The sequence below is a fragment of the Callithrix jacchus genome, chromosome 21 (genome assembly GCF_049354715.1).
Source record: "Callithrix jacchus isolate 240 chromosome 21, calJac240_pri, whole genome shotgun sequence".
Lineage (NCBI taxonomy): Eukaryota > Metazoa > Chordata > Mammalia > Primates > Cebidae > Callithrix > Callithrix jacchus.
In genome coordinates, this window is record NC_133522.1 from 47,192,629 (window position 1) to 47,214,550 (window position 21,922).

The window sequence follows — 21,922 nt, forward strand, 5'->3', positions numbered from 1 at the left end:
ATCACGCTGCACACTGTAAAGCTCCCTGATGTGGAGCTGAGGGAAGAGCCCTGCCTGGCAGCTGTGACAGAGGCCTGCGCGGCGGCATCTTTTCCCTCCTCGGCCCCTGCTCTTGGATACTGTGTAGGACATTCCTTCATCCTCAGCACTTAGTGCTCAGAACACAAGGAACCCTGGCCCTGAGGTTTGCGTGTGCAGGCACCTCTGGTTCTTCCCGGGGCTGCCGGTGAGGGGCGTGCAGGAGAGGAATGCTGCCTTGACAGAGGGAGGACGGTCCCCTCAGCTGGCCTGAGCTGCTCGTGTCCCTCTGTCCGGCTTCTCTGAGGCCTTTCTTCCTTGAAGCAGTAGACTGGCCCAGGCCCTGTTGTGAAAGACATTCCTAGAGAAACCAAATGCCATATCACCCTGCCAAGTCTGATATTGAAATTCCTCCCCTCACTTCTCAGCCTCTGTCCTGGGCTCTCAGCAGGAAAACTGGTTTGGGGACAGGTGACCCTGACGGTATCAGTATTGCTAATGCCAAGGTTTTGAAAACCATTTTTGAGTCTCTACACATGTTCTTTAAAGCTAAGCCCTCAAGGGACGTCACTACAATGAATTAGCAAAGAGGTGCTCAGGATTATTTTTTAAAATGTGTAGTGTTGATTTTTGCTTGGGAGATGATCGTGGGTAGAAAGGAGAGCTGAGAGCCTGCTTCCTCCCTCCCAGCATCCTGGAGGGGCTTGGCCCCCTCCCCGGGGTCTGGAGGGCCCCTCCTGGAGGTTCCCAGACCTCTTGGCTCTGGTGGTGGCAGTGCCTGGCCATCCTTGACTTTGGTCACAGAGCAGGAAGCCTTAGGGACCATGCGGTTGTGCACTTTCACTTTTACAGGTGAAGTAGCTGAGGACGTGCAGCCAGCTGGGGCCTAGGTCCGGAGCCTGTGTTTGTCCTGGGGCCTCCTTATCACCAATGGCAAGAAAGCCATCTTGTTTATGAGCCAGGGATCTCTAGCACGGGAGCTTGCAGAAAGCTGTGGACCCCCCTTCTTTGAGTTTTCCACACCTAACGAGGAGAGAGGTGACATTTGTTAGGTGTGGCTCAGGCATGAAGCTAAAGGACAGCTCAGCCCATTCAGATCATGCACCTGAGACCACGTCCTCTGGCTGTAATGGCACTGCCTCAGTGAGGTCCTACATGTGAGCCACACACAGGGATTCATTCAAATCACATGGAGTTCGAAGTCCAGTTCCTTGATCGCAGTACTCACATTTCAGAGCACACAGGTAGTACTGGTCACTGGTCGCTGCTACGGCAGAGCCTTCCAGTGATGGAGCCACTCTGAGCTGCCCCGATGCCAGCCTCCCCCAGAATCTGTTAGCAATGCTGATTCTCAGGCCCCATCCAGACCTGGTGGATCAGACTCTCAGGGTGACGGGGGAGCCGGGGGCAGCCACCCCTCTCCACAGCTCTCCCAGGATTTGGATGGAGCTCGAGTATGAGAACCACGGTCTGAGTCATCTGGAGAGCACACATTGAAAATTCAGTTTCATTTCCGTGGCCAGATCAAGTAGTTTCATTTCTCTCCCTGTTAGTCTGTGACGGAGCAGGGGAGGGAGTGGTTCACATGCCACATAAAAATGAGGCAGAGGAAAGGGAAGAGATGATTTGCCGGGTCTCTGTCGTGAGCCTGCAGCGGTAAGAGCGGGGCCAGTGCAGGGAGGGCTGCTTTGTGTTTAATGCATGGCAGATGCACCTTTAAAACCTTTCCTGAGTGACATGACATCAGCCAGGTGAACGTGGCTTGTGCTGGGAGGCAGGAGCAGTCAAGATAAGATTCTGACGCTGCCTCTGGTGTGAGACGCAGAAAGGGCCCATGCTGGCTTCAGTCCACAGCAGCCCTGTGCACAGAGAGAGGCTCTGGAGGGGAAGTGGCTGGCCCTGGGGGCAGGGTGGCCTCTATCCTGATCTGGCCAAAGGTGGTGGTTTTAGGACAGCTTTGCTCAGTGTCCTACAAAGTCTGCGGGTTAAGGAGCTTCAGGTATTCCTTCTCTTGTGGTATTTGTGATGCTCTGACATGACTTTGGTGATGGTGATATGCTGGGAAGTTGGCTGTCATGGGGCAGGGAGGGGCAGGGCAGGGGGTGGTGCCTGATTTCCAGCATTTGCGGATTCTCTGTTCTCATGGTGTGATTGCCCCACTGTGGCCAGTTCCCAGCAGTAAGGGCCAACTCCAGCACTCTAGCCCACTGCACCCTGGATCACCCATACTCTGGGGGCTGAAATTCATTTAATAATTGATGCAGACCAGAAAGGAGACATGGTGGTATCGATGACGCCTTTTTTTTTTTTTTTTTTGAGACAAGTTTTCGTTCTGTTCCCCAGGCTGGAGTGCAGTGGCGTGATCATGGCTCACTGCAGTCTCAAACTCTCAGGCTCAAGGGATCCTCCCACCTTAGCCTCCCGAGTAGCTGGGACTACAGGTGTGTACCACCACACCTGCTTCAATTTTTTCTGTAGAAAAAAAGCACCCAAAGCCTTGGGATTACAGGCGTGAGCCATCTGCTTGGCTCTGTTGACACCTTTTAAACACTGTTTTTTCTTGTTTTGTGTTTAGAATTTTGTCTCTAGCAGTTTACAACGAGCTCTCTGTCCTCACACCTCTTCCCTTTCACTCTGCCCTACCTCCCACCCCCACCCACCCCCGAAGCACTTTTGACTCCCTTCCCACGTGCAGTCTTCTTTTCTTCTGTTGTCATCGTTTTCTTTTTTGAGACAGAGTCTTCCTGCTCTTTTTCCCAGGCTGAGAGCAGTGGTACCGTCATAGCTCACTTCAGTCTTAAACCTCTGGGCTCCAGTGATCCTCCTGCCTCTGCCTCCCATAGCGCTGGGATTATAGGTGTGAGCCTCCACCCACGGCCAGGATGTATGTGAGCTTTATTCGGGTTTGGCCCCTGCCCTAGAATGCAAGCCCCCACAAGGATCTGTCTGCTTGCCTCAGTATGTGTCCCAAGGACTTAGTGCTCAATAAATATCTTTGAGTGGGTGAAAAACAAGTGGTCCTGAAAAGGAGGTGAGCCCTGGGAGGTAAGGTCGCGTTCAGTGCCTGCGCTTGGGCAGCCAAGACCATGCATTGTGTGAGTGAAGCTGGGGCTGGAACAGAGGGGCACAGCAGAGCGGCCCCCAGTGCCCAGGACCCTGCACTGTGTGAGTGAAGCTGGGGCTGGAGCAGAGGGGCACAGCAGAGCGGCCCCCAGTGCCCAGGACCGTGCACTGTGTGAGTGAAGCTGGGGCTGGAGCAGAGGGGCACAGCAGAGTGGCCCTCAGTGCCCAGGACCCTGCACTGTGTGAGTGAAGCTGGGGCTGGAGCAGAGGGGCACAGCAGAGCGGCCCCCAGTGCCCAGGACCGTGCACTGTGAGTGAAGCTGGGGCTGGAGCAGAGGGGCACAGCAGAGCAGCCCCCAGTGCCCAGGACCGTGCACTGTGTGAGTGAAGCTGGGGCTGGAGCAGAGGGGCACAGCAGAGTGGCCCTCAGTGCCCAGGACCCTGCACTGTGTGAGTGAAGCTGGGGCTGGAGCAGAGGGGCACAGCAGAGCGGCCCCCAGTGCCCAGGACCGTGCACTGTGTGAGTGAAGCTGGGGCTGGAGCAGAGGGGCACAGCAGAGCGGCCCCCAGTGCCCAGGACCGTGCACTGTGTGAGTGAAGCTGGAGCTGGAGCAGAGGGGCACAGCAGAGCGGCCCCCAGTGCCCAGGACCATGCAGAGCTCTTGGACTGGTTGTATACCAGCAATAGTGGCTGTGCCCATGTGGAGGACACAGCTTGTTAGGCTTCAGCAGGCTCCACCACATCTGGCACAGCCCTTTCCATCTTTCCCAGTGATGGTGCTTACACGATCCTGGCAGTCTCAGTCCAGCTTCCAAACTCAGCAGGGAATGTATGCGCTTGTCTTCAACTCTCAGCTGTCTGGGATGCAGTGTCAGGTGCTGCTCAGAGAGAGCACTCGAGACCCGATTCCCAGCCCCAGGCTGGGGCCCCCACGAGGCCCCCAGCATCTCCCCATGGCCCGGTTTCCTCATCTGCAGGACAGGCTCCCTTGAGAATTTGGGGAGATGGACCCCAAAGCATCCTGGAGCCAAAGGCTGCTGCCCTTGTTAGGGGTGTCAGGGAGTGTCAGTCGTGAATCCACCATGACTTCTGACCACCTCTGCCTGGACCCCCTCACCTCAGCGCTGCCTGGATGCGTTAACCGCCAGCTTCCTGGGCCTTCACCCCCCAGGGCCTTCCTCCCCAGTGATGGACCTAGAGAGAGAGGTTTCTCTTTGCAAAGCGCTCCATAGGGAAATGGCCTTGCCTTTGTAGTTTTAGAGTTTTTCCCACCCCTCAATAGAGATCAGTATAGTGGCCAGGCTGCCCTTTCCACCATCCTCCTAGGGCCCCTGCAGACCCTGGTGGAAGATGGGCTAAGTGCATCCCAGGCATTGCGGAGGCACTGGCTCCGCAAACGTGGACGGGGACAGTGGGGTCGGGGCAGCTCTGCCAGAGGCTGGGCCTCGGGCTCATTTTCTTCTGTGCTTCCTTCAGTCACTACCCACGTTATGGATTGAACTAGACCCCCTATTAGGGTTCTCTAGAGGGCTAGAACTAATGGAATGTGTGTGTGGGGGGGTGTGTATGTGTGCGTGGGTGTGTAGGTGTATGTGTGCATGTGTGTGTATGTGTAGGTGTATGTGTGTAGGTGTGTATATGTTTGTGTGCATCTATGTGTATGTGTGTGTGCATGTATGTGTGAATGTGTGCATGTGTGTATGCGTGTATAGGTGTGTGTAGGTGTCTGTGCATGTGTATGTGTGTGTGTGTATATGTTTGTGTGCATCTATGTGTATGTGTGTGCATGTATGTGTGAATGTGTGCATGTGTGTATGTGTGTATAGGTGTGTGTAGGTGTCTGTGCATGTGTATGTGTGCGTGTGTGTGTGTGTGTGTGTAAAGGGAAGTTGGTTAAGTATTAACTTAAAGAATCACAAGGTCCCACAAGAAGCCATCTCCAGGCTGATGAGCAAGGAGAGCCCGTCTGAGTCCCAAAACTGGAAAACCTTGGAGTCTGATGTTCGAGGGCAGGAAGCATCTAGCATAGGAGACAGATGTAGGCTGGGAGGCTAGGCCAGCCTCTCTTTTCACATTATCCTGCCTGCTTTATATCCTAGCTGTGCTGGCAGCTGGTTAGATGGTGCTACCCAGATTAAGGGCGGGTCCACCTCCCCAGCCCTGACTCAGACGTTCATCTCCCTTGGCAGCACCCTCACAGACACACCCAGGATCAGTGCTTCGCATCCCTCAGCCCAGTCAAGCTGACACTCTGTACCAGCCATCCCACTCCCCAAATGTCATGTTCACATCCTGACCTCAGGACCTATGAGTGTGACCTTACTTGGAAGCAGGGTCTCTGTGGGTGTGATTAACCATTCTGCAGAAGGCTGAGCTCTAGTCCAGCATGACTGGTGTCCTCAGAAAAAGGATAGTGTGTTTGTTGGTTGGTCGCTCTGTTTAACGTCTATTTGAAGTTCAGGGGTACATGTGCAGGCTTGTTACACGGACAGATTGTGCCGTGGGAGTCTGGTGTGCACATTATTCAGCACTCAGGTAATAAGCGCAGTACCCAATGGGGAGGTTTTTGCTCCTCTCCCTCCTTCCACCCTCTACCTTCAAGCAGCCCAGGTGTCTACTGTTCTCTTCTTTGTGTCCATGTGTATTTAATGTTTAGCTCCCACTAATGATGGCGAACATGTGGGGTTTGGTTTTCTGTTACCAGGTTAGTTTGCTGAGGATCACGGCCTCCAGCTCCATCCACGTTCCTGCAAAGGACATGATCTCATTCTTTTTTACGGTTGCATAGTATTCCATGGTGTATATGGACCACATTTTTTATTCCAGCCTACCACTGATGGCCATTTAGGTGGATTCCATGTCTTTGCTCTCGTGAATGGTGCTGCCATGAACATTGACACGTGTGTGTCTTTATGGTAGAACGATTTCTATTATTTTGGGCATATAACACTGGGTCAATGATAATTCTGTTTAAGTTCTTTGAGGAATCACCACACAGCTTTCTGCATAAGTGACTAATTTACACTCTCACCAGCAGTGCAAAAGTGTTCCCCAAAAAGAGACATTTGGATGAAGACACGCAGAAGCCCACTCCCTACTCCTCACACAGCTGGGGCTTGTCTTAGTCACCCCTGCTCACCTCTCACACACACACCCTCACTCTGCTTCAGGATCACTCACCCCACTCACCCCTCAGACACACACCCTCACTCTGCTTCAGGATCACTCACCGCACTCACCTCACACGCACACCCTCACTCTGCTTCAGGATCACTCACCCCACTCACCTCACACGCACCCTCACTCTGCTTCAGGATCACTCACCCCACTCACTTCACACGCACACCCTCACTCTGCTTCAGGATCACTCACCCCACTCACCCCTCACACGCACACCCTCACTCTGCTTCAGGATCACTCACCCCACTCACCTCACACGCACACCCTCACTCTGCTTCAGGATCACTCACCCCACTCACCTCACACGCACACCCTCACTCTGCTTCAGGATCACTCACCCCACTCACCTCACACACACCCTCACTCTGCTTCAGGATCACTCACCCCACTCACCTCACACGCACACCCTCACTCTGCTTCAGGATCACTCACCCCACTCACCTCACACGCACACCCTCACTCTGCTTCAGGATCACTCACCCCACTCACCTCACACACACCCTCACTCTGCTTCAGGATCACTCACCCCACTCACCTCTCACACGCACACCCTCACTCTGCTTCAGGATCACTCACCCCTGCTCACCCCTCACACACACCCTCACTCTGCTTCAGGATCACTCACACCTGCTCACCCCTCACACGCACACCCTCACTCTGCTTCAGGATCACTCACCCCTGCTCACCCCTCACACGCACACCCTCACTCTGCTTCAGGATCACTCACCCCTGCTCACCCCTCACACGCACACCCTCACTCTGCTTCAGGATCACTCACCCCTGCTCACCCCTCACACGCACACCCTCACTCTGCTTCAGGATCACTCACCCCTGCTCACCCCTCACACGCACACCCTCACTCTGCTTCAGGATCACTCACCCCACTCACCCCTCACACGCACACCCTCACTCTGCTTCAGGATCACTCACCCCTGCTCACCCCTCACACACACCCTCACTCTGCTTCAGGATCACTCACCCCACTCACCTCTCACACGCACACCCTCACTCCGCTTCAGGATCACTCACCCCTGCTCACCCCTCACACGCACACCCTCACTCTGCTTCAGGATCACTCACCCCACTCACCCCTCACACACACACCCTCACTCTGCTTCAGGATCACTCACCCCTGCTCACCTCTCACACGCACACCCTCACTCTGCTTCAGGATCACTCACCCCTGCTCACCTCTCACACGCACACCCTCACTCTGCTTCAGGATCACTCACCCCACTCACCTCACAGAGACACACCCTCACTCTGCTTCAGGATCACTCACCCCACTCACCTCACACGCACACCCTCACTCTGCTTCAGGATCACTCACCCCTGCTCACCCCTCACACGCACACCCTCACTCTGCTTCAGGATCACTCACCCCTGCTCACCCCTCACACGCACACCCTCACTCTGCTTCAGGATCAGTCACCCCTGCTCACCCCTCACACGCACACCTTCACTCTGCTTCAGGATCACTCACCCCACTCACCTCACACACGCACACCCTCACTCTGCTTCAGGATCAGTCACCCCACTCACCTCACACACACACACACCCTCACTCTGCTTCAGGATCAGTCACCCCTGCTCACCCCTCACACGCACACCCTCACTCTGCTTCAGGATCAGTCACCCCTGCTCACCCCTCACACGCACACCCTCACTCTGCTTCAGGATCACTCACCCCTGCTCACCTCTCACGCACACCCTCACTCTGCTTCAGAATCACTTACCCTGCTCACCCCTCACACACACACCCTCACTCTGCTTCAGGATCGGTCACCCTGCTTGCCTCACAGGCACATGTGAGAGGGACCATGATGTCATGTGATAGCTAAGGGCCACTGTGATTGACCATAGCATTTGGTGCTCAGCCTCCCATGGCCAAGGCTAAGGGAGGATAGGACAGTTGTCTCTCTCACTCTTGAACAAGAGGGAGCTCCTGGATTCACCAGGAGAGCAGATTTGACCAGCTGGGGCTTCTGCAAGGTAATCTGTTGTGAATGCATATTAACGAGATTAATACAATCTTAATACAATTTCTTTATGTTAAGGAGATTAAATAAATTCATGGATATATTCTTGAGTGCAATTAACAACAAAAAAAGGCAGATACCTTTTCCGGAGGGTCATACTTTCTGTTGACAATACTGGGAGGCAGGCAGGAGCAGGTTAAGTGGCTGTTTTGCAGGGAATGATTCCACCGGGGAACCAGAATCAGATGGAAATGTCGTAGGAGAGTGTCTCATGCAGAACCCACCACCAGCTACACGTGGACGGTGCAGCGCAGCCTGCTAGTGTGGGGGCTGCAATAAACCGGGTCCCTTTTCGTTTCTCGATCAGAGGGAGGAACTGGACAAGCTTCATCCTCTGAGAAGAAAGGATCCCCTCCTATTTTCTTACTGATTTTCGATTTATCCTGAATGCATCCTCCTTAATCTTCAGACTCCTGGCCTGTTCGCCCCTTGAAAAGATTTGGCAGTCCCTGGTTTACCAGCTGCCTTGAAGTTGGCAACAACTCCAAATTGTGCAGCTCAGCAGTACAGAGTCATTCGTCACACGAAGAGCTGGCCATCCTGCTCAGCCGGCCTCACCTCCTTTCCGGGTCCCCGGCATCTGGTCAAGGCCTTGCTGTCCTTCCCGACCCATCACCCCCAGCCTGGCTCGCGGCCGCTCTGTCCTGGGTTCTGGCCTCACTTTTTTCCTCATCTTTGTCTGAACTCTTAACTTCAGTGTTCCCTGCACCCTGACAGCTGCCTCGGCTTCTCCTTTCTCCTCTTCTCTCACCAGCTGTCTTCTTGGTTATTCAGTTCCTCTCCCTCAAGACCTGCACTTTCTCTTCAAGTTAAGGTCCACGGCTCTCGTGCTCTGCATTTGCACAGGGCTCCAGAATCTCCCAGGTGGGGTCAGAGCCCTGGAGAAGAAACCACAGTGCAGTGCAGTGACTGCTGAAAGCAGAGGCCTGCGTCCCCAAGCCTCCTGAGCCCACCACTTCCATTCCCTCCTGCCTGTGTGCACAGCGTGAGTCCCCCCGTCCATGTGTCACCCGGCTCTTCCGTGTGGTCTCCATCAGCCTCCAGGGGCACACAGCCAGCCCGCAGGCTCCCGAGACAGTCGACTCATGCACAGGCGCTGTAGCCATTTCTGAAGATTGTGTAGGGAGATAGATGGTTCACCAGGCACACACCATACAACCCAAACCCTGCACTCCTTACTCAACAGGCCTGTGTCTGGAAATCCTCCCTAAACTGCAATGGGGAGGGGGCCTGAGGGGCCTCTTATCCCCTACATGTCAGCCCTCCGCTCACTCCCGCCTCTGCCCTGCAGCTCTCACCCCTTTGCTCTGTAGAGCAGTCTGTGTGCAGCTCCTGTCCTCCCACACTTGCACAATCAACTGGTGGTGTGCTTAGCAAGGCCCACCCTTCCTGAAAATGAGGGTGAGGGTGGAGACTGTCTTACATATGTTTAAAAAAGAACGTGAAAGGAAGAATACTGGGCTTCACAAAAGGACGCTCCTTTCCCTTGTTCTCTCTGCCATGGAGGGGAGGATGTCGAGGCTGAGCTACCACCTCCCATCAGCACTCGGCTTTGTTCCTGGACCCCTGGCTTTGTCACCAAGGGTATCTGGCTCTAACTCTCAGCCTCTGAAGGATGTAGTGGCTGGGGGTTCATAGCCCCAGGCTCCCTCCCAGACACCGGTGGAATGAGGCCGCCTGAGACCTCTGCCACCAGGCCCACGGGGGTGCTGGGTCCCGGCCAAGCGGAGCTGTTCGTGCCAACTGTAGAGGAACTCACCTCTCAGTGATCCCATAAAATTTTTGCCCAGCCCTTCTCCTTTAATGGACTGAACATCAGATAACTTTTTATGAACCCAGTGCTATTCTGAAAACAGGAAGTGCTTTCAGCCCCGATGGGAGGAGTAGGGTGTAGAAGGCCTGTGGAGCTGGACCTCTGGGACCGAGGCTCAAGGACAGGAGCTGAAGGCTGAGCGGCCACGGGGCTGTTGACACATCCCTGATCTTTCCTCCAAGTGAGTGGCGGCCCCGGGTGGGGCTGTGAGCCCAGGAGCCGCTGGCTCTGCTGGAAGATTCGCCCACCTGAGGCTGCAATGGGAGGATATAAGACTGGGCGGGAGCTCATTGGGAAAGGTTGAGACAGAGGGTCCAAGTGAAGACTCCACTGCAGAGAGGGGAGTCCAGGTCAGCACAGGGGTGACATCTGGGGATGAGGCTGGGCAGGGCAGGTTTTTGAGCCCGGCAGAGTAAGCAGTCTCTGTCCAAGGGAGGAAAGCTGCTGAGAGCCGCTGGGCCAGCAGGTGGGAGTGCTGTGCTGTCCTCAGAGTTTCTGAAAAACGGGTCTTCCTGAGAGGTGGGGTGCTGCTCTGGGGCTGCGGCACCCCAAGGGCCTTCCCTGCAGGTGCTGGCTCCCAGCAGTGTTCAGTAGAAAGCAGGGCCACCCTGCATGGGGCATGATGCCGCTCCCAGCACGGAGCCTTCCAACCAGTCACGCTTCTCTCCACAACAGCATGTACCTCCCCCCACACCAACCACCCCTCCCCGACTCCCCCACCTCCCGCCCCTTGGCTGTGCAGCAAGCAGGGAGAGTCCCATCAGCACTTCTGGGAACTTCCAGGGAGCCTGCGACCCCTCTGCTGGCCTTTAGCCAGAAAAGATCCCAAGCTCTGCTCTCGAATTTGGAAAGCCAATGTTCGTATTCGGGGATTGCCTCGCTAGACTCGGTAAAGGTAAAAAAGCAGAAGTGTTCTCCAGAGCTGGGGCGCCAACTCGCGTGGCCAAAGCTGGGTGGCCGTCCATCCCACCATGGCAGGGGGATAGAGGTTCTTTTCCTGGGCCATGTCATTCCAGCCAGAGCAAGGAAGAAGCCTGTGATAGCCCTAAGTCAGGAACCACCAACCAAGGTCAGAGACTCTCAAGTTCATTGTTGGAACTGTGGATCTAACTTCCAGCAAAGCTACCTCTGTGAAAGCTGTGAAGAGCAGAGGAAATGGGACAGGAGAGGATCTAAATCCTGCTATTGTATCGCTAGGAGCCCCCAAAGTACGGTGATGGTCCTCAGGCCAGCATGGAGGTTCATCGGCACCGTGGAAGGAAAAGAGCACTCACATGGGACTGTTGGCATGGGGCAGCATGGGGGTGTTGGTAAAGTTTCTCATGAGCTCTGTTGCAACAGACAGCGATGACCGCTTTTGTGGGAGCCTAACAATCTTGCCTTCGTGCACATGCATTTTTCTTCATGTTTGTTTCTCTTGCAAATGGTTCATGTTTGTATAATGGTATTATGTGAGTAGAGAAGAGCTGGAAGCCACAATCATGACTGTTCATGAGAAATTTAAGTATGGGGTAATATTCCCTTTAGTGAAACTGAGAGCAGGTCTGAAGGGATGCGAAGAGCATCAGGGTGCTCATATAGGAGGCAGGTTTGTTCCCCTCAGGCCCCCGGCCCTGCTGGTTGTGTTTTATGGTAAGAGTGATTTTGGCAGCCTGTGTGTGTCTGGGCATAAGAATACTTACTCTGTGGATCTTAAGGTAATTATGTGTTGGAAAACATATGGCCTGGAATTCAGTAAGGGAGTGCTCATGATTTGTGTGGTTCCTGGGGCTGGAAATGGGTGGCAAATCCAGCAAGAGGCTAGACTTCCAAATGGGCTGAGTCATTAGGGTGAGTTGGGAGAAAATGTGTTTTGGTCTGCAGGAGGGAGGAAGAAGACAAAAGCAAATTCATAGAACATGGTTGCAGGATTGAGATCTGATCCTGAAAAAAAGAGAATAGCCACGAGTATAATGCTTAAAAATACAAAGAAATTCACTGTAGTGGAAGTCACAGTAAGTTCAATTGCTGTCTGCTCTCATCATCTCGAGTGGAAGCTGTCCACTCCCGAAGCCATCTGCTTGGTCCATAGCTCTTGGTTTTTGCATCTGGAGGCTTTGTAGTTAGTCTTGGTTTGAGGGCATTTGTGGGAGCTGACGCTTTGCTTGAGGGTTTGTTCCCTGTTTCTACCAACTCATGAGTACTTGGGTCAACGCTTTGGATCTTGACTGCCCTGGCATTTGTTAGGAGGACCTGAAATGATTCCTTCCAGAAAGGACTGAAGAGTTTGTGCCTTGAGGTCTCTTCCAGTGGACCGAGACCAGGCTGGAGGTCAGAACAAGTTTGGATGGCATTTTCTCTTGCTGGCATCTCCTCTGGGCACAAGACTTGGTGTGTGAGGTGAATCCTTGACAGTGCTTCATGGTGTGCATGCAACGGAGCAGTCAGGGCTTGCTGGAGTTGCTCCTGGTCGCGTACGGGATCCTGTTATGATCTTGTGGGATGCTGGACTAAGTGAGCCCTCGGAGATGGTCGCACCAATAGCCTGTTATATCCTCAACCTAGGCATTAAGGAGTAATCTTCTGCCTACAGGTAAAGGCCAAGACTGCATGGCCAGTAAAGCTGTGGCAAAGCTCAAAGCTCAGAGATTGAGGGCGTTTCATAGTCAGGCAAGCTCAGCTTCAGCATGGGATTGATTCTGTGTTTTTCCAATACTAAGGGTGATTCAGACAGTGAAGTGTCCCTGTTGGAAGAAGGACCCCCCAGGACAGTAAGTCCCACAATCTTTTTACAGGAAAGTAGGTATTGTCTGTGCTGAGAATAGAAAGTCTAGCAAGAGGTAGACTCGAATTCGTGAGCCCCTGGCTCTGGACCGCCTCGCCTTCACCGTCTTACCTGGGTTATAGTGGTTGCAGATAGGACTCTACCACTTTCTGAGCCAATTCTAGAAAATGTCCTGACCTATATGCATTGCATGTAAAACTCATTTACCTTTTCCACGATCCAAACAATTCTGGAGTAATGTAGCTAGGAAGGATTGTGGCACTCAGAAGCGGGTGTCCTGACACGACCGGATTCCACCTTTACTGAGAAAGCATTTTTGAGATTGCCAGTATTACTTGTCAGAAGTTGGCGTTGATGATTATGAGTCAGTTATGAATGGATCCAGTTTTCTCTCTGAAAGTTTGGTGGACAGATGTCGATTACTATTTTAGAACCACAATATAGTGTTTAAAGCACTTTTTTAGCATGAAGTCGGTGAAGACATTGCCCTCGACTTCTGGGACGGCCTCTGAACTATAAGCTTCTACGTTAGAATCTGATATCCCCTCTGGATGTTGAGTAGCTTCTAATAAGTTATTGATCCCTCACTAATTTTTGATGGGGACAATCACAGATGTCATAAACCCTCTGTGCTTCTGTAGAATCCCCAAATCATGAGCAACTGCAAACGCCCATCTTATCTACTCTCTGCATCAATGTTTCCTTTTTTGTCTCTTAATGCAGCTGGCAGTCAGGACTTCAGCTTAGCCACTGGGTTGCATCTCACGTTAGGAGACAAGACACTTTAATGGGTGCATGGCAGTTTCCAGTACAGGAAATGCTTTCACCATTTTTATTGGTTTTTTCCTCCACAGCCTTTATTAAGCTCCTACTGTATGCCAGGTACTCTGAGCTGCAGGTACAGCTGTGAAAAAAACGGGTAAAAATCCCCGCCCTGCCCCACCTGGGGGCCTTATGGCAGCTGGGGAGACAAGAAACAGGCAGAATCCATCAGGAAAGGTATCATGCAGATGGTGGGAATGCAGCTTTTGACTGTTGCCTCCCCCATCAGATTGTCAGAGCCAAAAGAGGTGGCAATGTGTCCTGGCTGGGTGTCCAGAGCCCGACACACAGAAGGCGCTCAATAAATGCTTATGGAGTGAATGAAGACTCACATTGACTCAGGAACTGTGGCTCAGAGAGGGGGAGGAACCCAGTTGGGGAGCCGTGGAGCTCAGGCAGATAAATTTGTGGTGGCAAGAAGGGTGTCTGCCAGGCCCAGGAGCCCCAGCTGTCACCAATGCACTGTGTGACTTTGGGTGAACCGCACCCTCTCTGTGCCTTATTGGGAGTAGGCACTGGAGAGCAGTGGTGGGATTGGTCATTAGGATGAGGGTGTCCTGGAGGCCAAAGCCCACACCCGCCATGCACTGTGTGACTTTGGGTGAACCGCACCCTCTCTGTGCCTTATTGGGAGTAGGCACTGGAGAGAAGTGGCGGGATTGGTCATTAGGATGAGGGTGTCCTGGAGGCCGAAGCCCACACCCGCCATGGCTCCAGGCAGTCACCAGCCCAAGGCCCTACGGAACTGTGCGGCTCCTCCTCCAGCAGCTCTGGCCACAAATCTTCCTGCTCTCCCCAACTCCTCTCTGCCCTCAGCCCCACAGCCGTGATTAGCACACTTGTTGACCATGGCTTCAAAGCATCCAGAATCCAGCTGGCTCTCACCACCGCATGCAAACAGCCATTGTTTCTGAAAGGGCATTGCCCCTGGACTTGTCTTTTAGAGCCCCCCAGGAAAAAAGGAGGACTTTAAAGGGGTCCTCCTAAGAAGGGGTGTCTGCAGGCCCAGCAGCCCTGCCCTTCCAAGAAAGTGGGTGGTAAGAAGCCTGGCGTCCCCTCTGCAGAGACCAGCGCCACATGACAGCATTGGCACCAGCGTCCAGCCTTTGTACCACACATGCCTGGCTTGCTGCTGAGCCTTTCTATAAGTAATTGCACTAAACCCTCCCACATCCGCAGGGGGAATGGTCAGCCCCATTTTCTAGATGTGGAAATGGACACACAAAGAGATTTCAGCACATGCCCTGGGTCCCATGGACAGCCCTTGTGCTGGACGGCCCCAACCCTGCTTTCTAAATCTTTATCCTGAACCCAGATTGTGGGCCTTATCTGAGGGAGATGGAGCTGCCACCCTGTGGAGGATGCGCTGCCTTGGTGTAGCCCAGCCCTGCTTCTCACTGAGTGGAGCCTCCACACAGGCTTGTGATCCCAGGCAGCTGGAGGAGGGTCCTGCTTGTGAGCAGGGATGGGGAAGGCCCCTACAGCAGACCCCATGAGGATGCCTGGACTCCATCCTACGTGGACCTTCTAATGAGCTACATGGAAACATGGGAGAAGGGGGAGAGGTGGGAGAAGGGGGAGGTGGTCCACAGGTCCCTGAGGTGGGAGGTAGCCCCAGGGGCTGGCTCCCCACTCCTCCAGGCTGCCATGCTGAAAGCTGGCAGGTGCCACAGGTAGCAGATGTGGCAGGTTGCTTGAAGGAGAAACTCTGGACACATGAGATCCAGTCATACAGAGCCTGAGCCTGTGCCCTGGCCTAACTGTCCCAAAGCCCCAGGACTCTGGCTGTGTGTAAACCTTCCCTCTTCATGCCCTCCCTGGCCCATGGCTTTGTCCTTTATTGTACCTGGTCTCCTTACCCACATGAATGCCCAGCTCAGAACCCTCCAAAGGCCTTCCACACACCCACACAGAATGCAAGGCCTTTGCCCACATCTCGCAAGCCTTTGTCCTCCCTCTTTTTCCTGTCACCACATCTTCCCATTCCCTGGGCTCATTCTGACCTCAGGACCTTTGCACATGCATTTCCTCTGCAGGGGAAGCTGCTCCCAATTCCTCCAAGCCTTGATCCTCTGCCCATCCCCAGGCACACCCTCCAGTGGGCACCTAAGTTACCCTTACCCCAGAATCTCAAACCCACCGCCTGTCTTTCCCTAGACACTCCATCATCGCTTGGAGTTCCTTGTTGGTTAGTGTATTTGTCTGGGCGTTTCCCTGCTAGGACAGTGTGCCAGGAGTGAGGGCTTGGCATGGTCACCACGACATCCATTTGGTGGAAAGTGCCTGGCACATACAGATTCGTACCCTTGTATGAGTCTGCTCAGGCTGCCATGGTATAAGACCACAGACTGGGTGGCTTAGACAGCACACATTGGTTCTCCCACAGCCCTAGAGACTGGAAGTCCCAGATCAAGGCATCTGCAGAGCTGGTTTCTTCTGGAGGCCCCAAGGGGAACTGTCCTCTCCTCCCAGCTCCTGGTGGCTGTGGCAGGCCTTGGCATTCCCTGGCCTGGGCTGCAGCACTGCAGTCACTGCCTCTGTCCTCACAGGCTCTTCTCCCTGTGTGTCTCTGTGTCCCAAACGTTGCAGCTGGGGAGACAGAATCCATCCGGAAATGTACTGTGCAGATGCTGGGATGCAGCTTTGGACTCTTGCCTCCACCATCAGATTGTCAGCACCAAAAGTGGCAGAGTGTCCTGGTTGGGTGTCCAGAGCCCAGCACACAGCAGGTGCTCAATAAATGCCTCTGCCTGTCTCTGATAAAGACACCTGGGATGAGATCGAGGGCCCACTCTAAATCCAGGGTGATCTCATCTCCAAATCTTCACCGTAATTATATCTGCAAAGAGCGTTTTTCCTACAGCAAGTCATGTTCCCAGGTTCCAGGTGAACATAAATTTCATGGGGGCTGTGGGGACACCATTCAGCCTCCTAGATCCACCTCACTACTAGAGGAAAGGGGGATACAGTGCAAGGCAGAGTGTGGGGGCTCCTGCCTGGAGCACAGGCCCGGCTCTGAGTCCTGGTTTAGGCGTCACTGGCCCTCCGGGATGTCAGTTTCTTGGCCCTGAAAATACATATAAGGCGCAAATGTGTAGGCTTGCTGTGAAAGTTAATGTATGTCTCGGCACGATGCTGCCTTTAGCCGAGTGCAGGCCACAGCCTGAGAACTGGGCCCAACACGTGCTTTTCCCACATTTCCCCAGTGCCCGGCCAAGCCTGATGTGGGACCAGGTCTGGCTTCCAGCAGGCCCAGGAGGTGCTGCCTCTCATCTCTGCACCTAATGGTTCTCCTGCCTGTCCTGAGCCCCAGAGGCCCGATGCCATATATGGCACAGACCATCCGAGGTGACAAAGGAGACTGGGTGTGGTGGCTTGTGGCAGTATCCCCAGCACTTAAGATGCTGAGGCGGACGGATTGCTTGAGCCCAGGAGTTTTGAGACCAGCCTGAGCAACATGGCAAAATCCCATCTCTACCAAACAAACAAACACTAACTGGGTCATGGTGGTACACGCCTCTAGTCCCAAATACTCGGTAAGCTAAGGTAGGAGGATTGCTTGAGTCCGGGGAGGTTGAGGCTGCAGTGAGCCCTGATTCCACCACTGCACTCTCCACTGGGTGACAGAGTGAGACCCTGTCTCAGGAAAAAAAGAAGAAGAAGAAAAAGAAGTAACAAAGGAGGAACATTGGGACTCTCCACTGGGAATGTGGAGTCCACTGCCCCTGTTCCCCAGTGCCAGGCCGGTAGAAATCCTGCTCATGCTCTGTGGCTGCCAAGAGCCCCTCCTGTAGTCAGGGGCCCTGCACTGGACCCCTGGACTCTGCATCTGTGTGTAGGGGGTAGGTTGTAGATGGAGCGAGGAGGGATTGGCAAAAGTGCTACCTCAGGCAGGATTTCCTGGTGACGTGTGGGCCACTCTCCCTCTTGTGTCTTTGCAGAGCTTGTCAGGAAGATTGGACGTGCCAAGTAGCAGAGAAAACATCCCCCAGCTCTGACGGGGAGACAGCACATGTCTAAGGCCCACATGTCTTGGCCCTACCGGAAGAGAAATCAATTTTCTCCCCAACACTACCTGAAAAAAGAAATGAATTACTTCCAGCAACAACCACCGGCATTCAGCATGGGGCCACGACAAACAATGTCTGTCCCGAACTGGCAGCAGGTAGAAAAGGACGCTGCTTTCCTCGCCAAGGACTTCAACTTACTCAATTTGAACAATCAGCCACCACCAGGCAACAGGAGCCAACTGAGGGCAAAGGTAAGCCCAGAGAAGAGACTTTCGGAAAGGGGGCATTCTGGCTGCCGGTGCAGAGGGCTGTCACATAAGCCCACCACAGTCATAGAACTTGCCAGCCTGCTCCTCCGGCACAGCTGGTGTCCCCAGCGCCCCTGGTCACATCCAAGAATTATCAGGAATGTACACAGACTCTCCTGCTGTGATGTGGGTCTGGGGGTTCTGCATGCAGGGGTCCCCTTCCTGGGGCTTTTCTTCTAGCCTCCTCCACAGCCATCATACCGCCAGCCCACCCACTTGCCACCCTCCCCAGCTCTGCAGCGCCCAGCCCAGCCCCTCTCCTCCCTCTGGCTGGGAGCCTCTGCCTCATGGAACTTCTTCCCGGCTCAGGGCTCCCAGCCCCTCCCCGGGAGGGATACCCTGCACACCCGCAGCCAAATCCTCCCAGCAGCTGCCCCAGGGAGGCCTCAACAGGAGGAGAACAGAAGGGCCTCTGCTAACAGCAGTGCCCCCAGCCACCTTCTCACCTCCTGTCTGCACCCCAACCCAACATCAGAGCTGCACAAATGCTGCCACATTCCCCATGACACCAGGAACCCTATCAGGGTCAAGGCAGTGGCATCTGTTCTGCCCTCCCCAGGGGCCCGAGGACAACCTGTACAGCCAGTACGAGGAGAAGGTGCGCCCCTTCATCGACCTCATCGACTCCCTGCGGGCTCTGGGTGTGGAGCAGGACCTGGCCCTGCCAGCCATCGCGGTCATCGGGGACCAGAGCTCGGGCAAGAGCTCTGTGCTCGAGGCACTGTCAGGAGTCGCCCTTCCCAGAGGCAGCGGTAAGTTCCAATGGCCCGTCTTCCCTCTAGAGCAAGCAGTGCCACCTGTAAGCCACGAAGGTTCCCTGAGCACCAAGTGGTTTCAGAGACAAGTTTCTAGGAGAGACACGCCTCTGGGACAGACATCCCTCTGGGAGAGACAGGCCACTGGGAGACAGGCCACTGGGAGAGACAAGTCACTTAGAGACAGGCCTCTGGGAGAGACAGGCCTCTGGGAGAGACAGGCCACTGCGAGAGCCCCAGCAGGGCAGCTCCTCAGGCTTGGTGGCAGAGGGCCAGATTCCCTATACACATTTAAATAGCTCTCACTGCCCTGTGCCAGTCAGGGTGCGGGGGCCTTGCCGTCTCTTCCTAGTGGTCTCTGTAAGAATGTAGAAGCATTTCTTTGATCGGGTTAAATCGGTAAGTTTTAGGTGACAGGCGAAGCTTCTTAAAGAATTCTCTCAATGTTTTGAAAACCTCTTATCTAGGATCATGATATAATAGGATACCTTCTCCTTGGAGAAACAAACTTTCACACATCTATGTAGAATGTAGAAGCCATTGTATGTTTATAATTTAACAAAATATTTATAAAGAAAAATTATAAAGGCGGTACCCTCAGAGTGGGTACTGGAGAATGTTTAGAAAGGGGTTTTTACAGTGGGGAAAGCAAGGCACGGGGAAGCCTCCAGGAAGTGGGTGGGACAGGAAGGGGAGCAGCTTCCAGAACCTGGAGAAAGAGCGGTGTGCAGGGGCGGGGTGGGGGGGGGTGGTGGTGGGGTGGGCACTGCAGCAGTGGAGAGCGCCTAGCTCCTTCTCTTCCTCCCTGGCTCCCTCTCCTGCCTCTGCTACTCATTTCTCAACCCAACCCGAACCCGAGGGCACAGAGCCAGCTGCCACAACCTCAAAGCCACAGTGCCCGCTGCCTGCAGCCCGGTCCTTTACCCAGTGTGTCCTGTAAGCTGCCCGTCAGCACTGGGCATGAGGCAGGAGAGAGTAACAGTGGGTGTGTGACAGCCAGTCCTCCTCTGTGCTCTGGGATCAGCATTTGGGGCAGGGAGACTTCAGGGTAGAGAGTCTAAATGCCAGAGGGCAGGCATGGGACCCCGGGTGAGTCCCCTAGTTGGAAGATGGGGCAATACCTCCCTATAGGCCACGGGACAAAGTGTGCGGGTTCTCTGGGCTTCACAGCAGGAGCGTGAGGGCACCCACCCCAATGAGCTCAGCACTGCTCCCACCTTTCCTGGGTTCAGTGGCATTGGAGGATGCTGCCTCAAAGGGACCGTCAGGATTCCTGTTACCCTTCCATCCAGATGTCCAGCTTCTCCTCCAGGCTCCCACTCCTTGAGAGGGGTTCCATGGCCCTGGGGTGGGTCTCACTGGTCCACATTCTGGCTGGCCCCCATACCGCACCCGAACCAGGGCTCCCCACCAGGACAATTGCAGGGCCTAGGGCAGACACCTGCCATGCTGACTCCAGCCACAGGAAGACAGGGGAGCCTGGATACTGCCCAAGTTCCAGCACCCGCTTCCTCACTTACAGGGCAGCATGCTGAGGGCTGCAGCTGTGACAGGGGACTGCGGCTGTGGCCACTTGCTCATGTCCACTGGAGCTCAGGGCGCTCACTCAGGCAGCGAACACTTCCCAAGGACAGCAGCACCCCCGGGGACCTGTGCCTCTTTGCACGTGCTCAATCCAACCCCCTCACTTACTACCAGGTGCCAGGGAGAGCCAGAAAGCTCAGACGAGGTCCTCATGGGGCAGGTCCTAGGAGGGAAGGGCCCAGCGCCCCCTCTTTGAAAGGAAACTGAGGGTGTTGGGGAACCTCTTGTTCAGGAATCGTAACCAGATGTCCGCTGGTGCTGAAACTGAAAAAGCAGCCCCATGAGGAGTGGGCCGGAAGGATCAGCTACCGGAACACTGAACTGAAGCTGCAGGAGCCCAGCCAGGTGGAGAAGGAGATACACAAAGGTAGGCTACGTTGTCCTGAGGCTCAGATCTGACAGTCGCTCCTCTCTCTTCCTCGCTTCCTTCTCCTCTTTCTCAAGTCACTCCCACAGTGACCACTCACCTCCCAGAGAGCATGGAGCTGACCACTCACCTCCACCATCCCTCCAGGTCCTTGTCCAGGTCCTCTCTCATCGAGCCATCTCATGCTGGTGGCTTTCCTTAGCAGCCCACAGCCCACGTGGCTGGTCTTGCCCGTCCTCTCCTGCTCCTCCCCCAGCCCCAGCTTTCTCCACTCCATGGGGAACTCACCCTCTCTTCCTTCCAGGATTCTCCTCTTCACCTGCCCAATCCCCACTCCATTTTTGGATCACTGGTCACCTGTGCCCCCTTTAGAAGTGCCGCTGCAGGACCCCTGCCTCCCCCCCACACAGCTGCCACAACCATGACTTGTCTTCCTGAGGCCCAATCATAGCCAGCTACCTTTCCACTCAGCACCCCTCCAAACAGAGAACCCGCTCACCCAGATGTGAAGCAGGTTTCCCGATGCTTTTTCTTGGCCGTGGCTGATCAGAAAAGGCTCAGTTGCTCCTGGAGTCCACAGCCTTGTCCCCAGAGGGGCCCTGGTGGCCAAGTCCCTTGGAGTGCACTGGAGCCTCTCACACTCCCTAAAGGCTTCTCCCCTGTCCCGCCTGCATGACCCATCCTGGACTCAGCCAGGATAGATGGAAAAACTACCCTGAATGTACCAAGACTCCCCACAGGGAGGAACTCAGTCCAAGGAAGGCCTTTTGTGTTACTGAATAGCAAACGCAGTGTCTGAGTGGGAGGCCTTTAGACGACCTCATGGGCTCGGCCCTTTCCCAGAGAACCCCTGTCTGCCTGGATCAAACGGCTTTCTGGAAGGATCCCTTCCCAAATAGAGAGTCCTGACCCCAATGTCAGTGTTCACCACTGTAAAACAGGAACTGCTGGATATCCTCAATAAGCAAATTTCTTAACTTCAAATTGCAGAGGTCTGCACCCCCACTGTGCCCACCACAGCCACGCCAGTGCTCCCGGTACATCCTGCAATGTTTGTTGACATCCTTCTGGAGTCTGTCCAGCCATGAGTTCTGTGGGGCAGGGCCAGGAGAGCTGTCTCTAGCAGACCAACAGCATACCATGTGTGCAGGCTTGGTAAAGGTTTTGGGTGAGAATGAGTAGTGAGCAAACCCAAGCC

The 21,922-nt window shown here is 54.4% G+C and overlaps 1 protein-coding gene across 3 annotated transcripts in view; it reads left to right on the forward strand.

Annotated features, from left to right (window-relative positions):
- Positions 1 to 21,922, forward strand: part of MX2 (MX dynamin like GTPase 2) — a 68,155-nt gene that overhangs the window by 17,326 nt on the left and 28,907 nt on the right. Inside the window, exons 1-4 of one of the 3 annotated variants that reach the window (XM_078358584.1) lie at positions 1,639 to 1,674; positions 17,642 to 17,961; positions 18,578 to 18,770; positions 20,590 to 20,724. In XM_078358584.1, the coding sequence (XP_078214710.1) occupies positions 17,713 to 17,961; positions 18,578 to 18,770; positions 20,590 to 20,724 (577 nt within the window). In that variant the 5' untranslated portion in view covers positions 1,639 to 1,674; positions 17,642 to 17,712. Of the gene's footprint in view, positions 1 to 1,638; positions 1,675 to 10,156; positions 10,296 to 17,641; positions 17,962 to 18,577; positions 18,771 to 20,589; positions 20,725 to 21,922 lie in introns of those variants that run through there. The other 2 variants (XM_035283251.3, XM_054249068.2) reach the window with 2 other exon arrangements.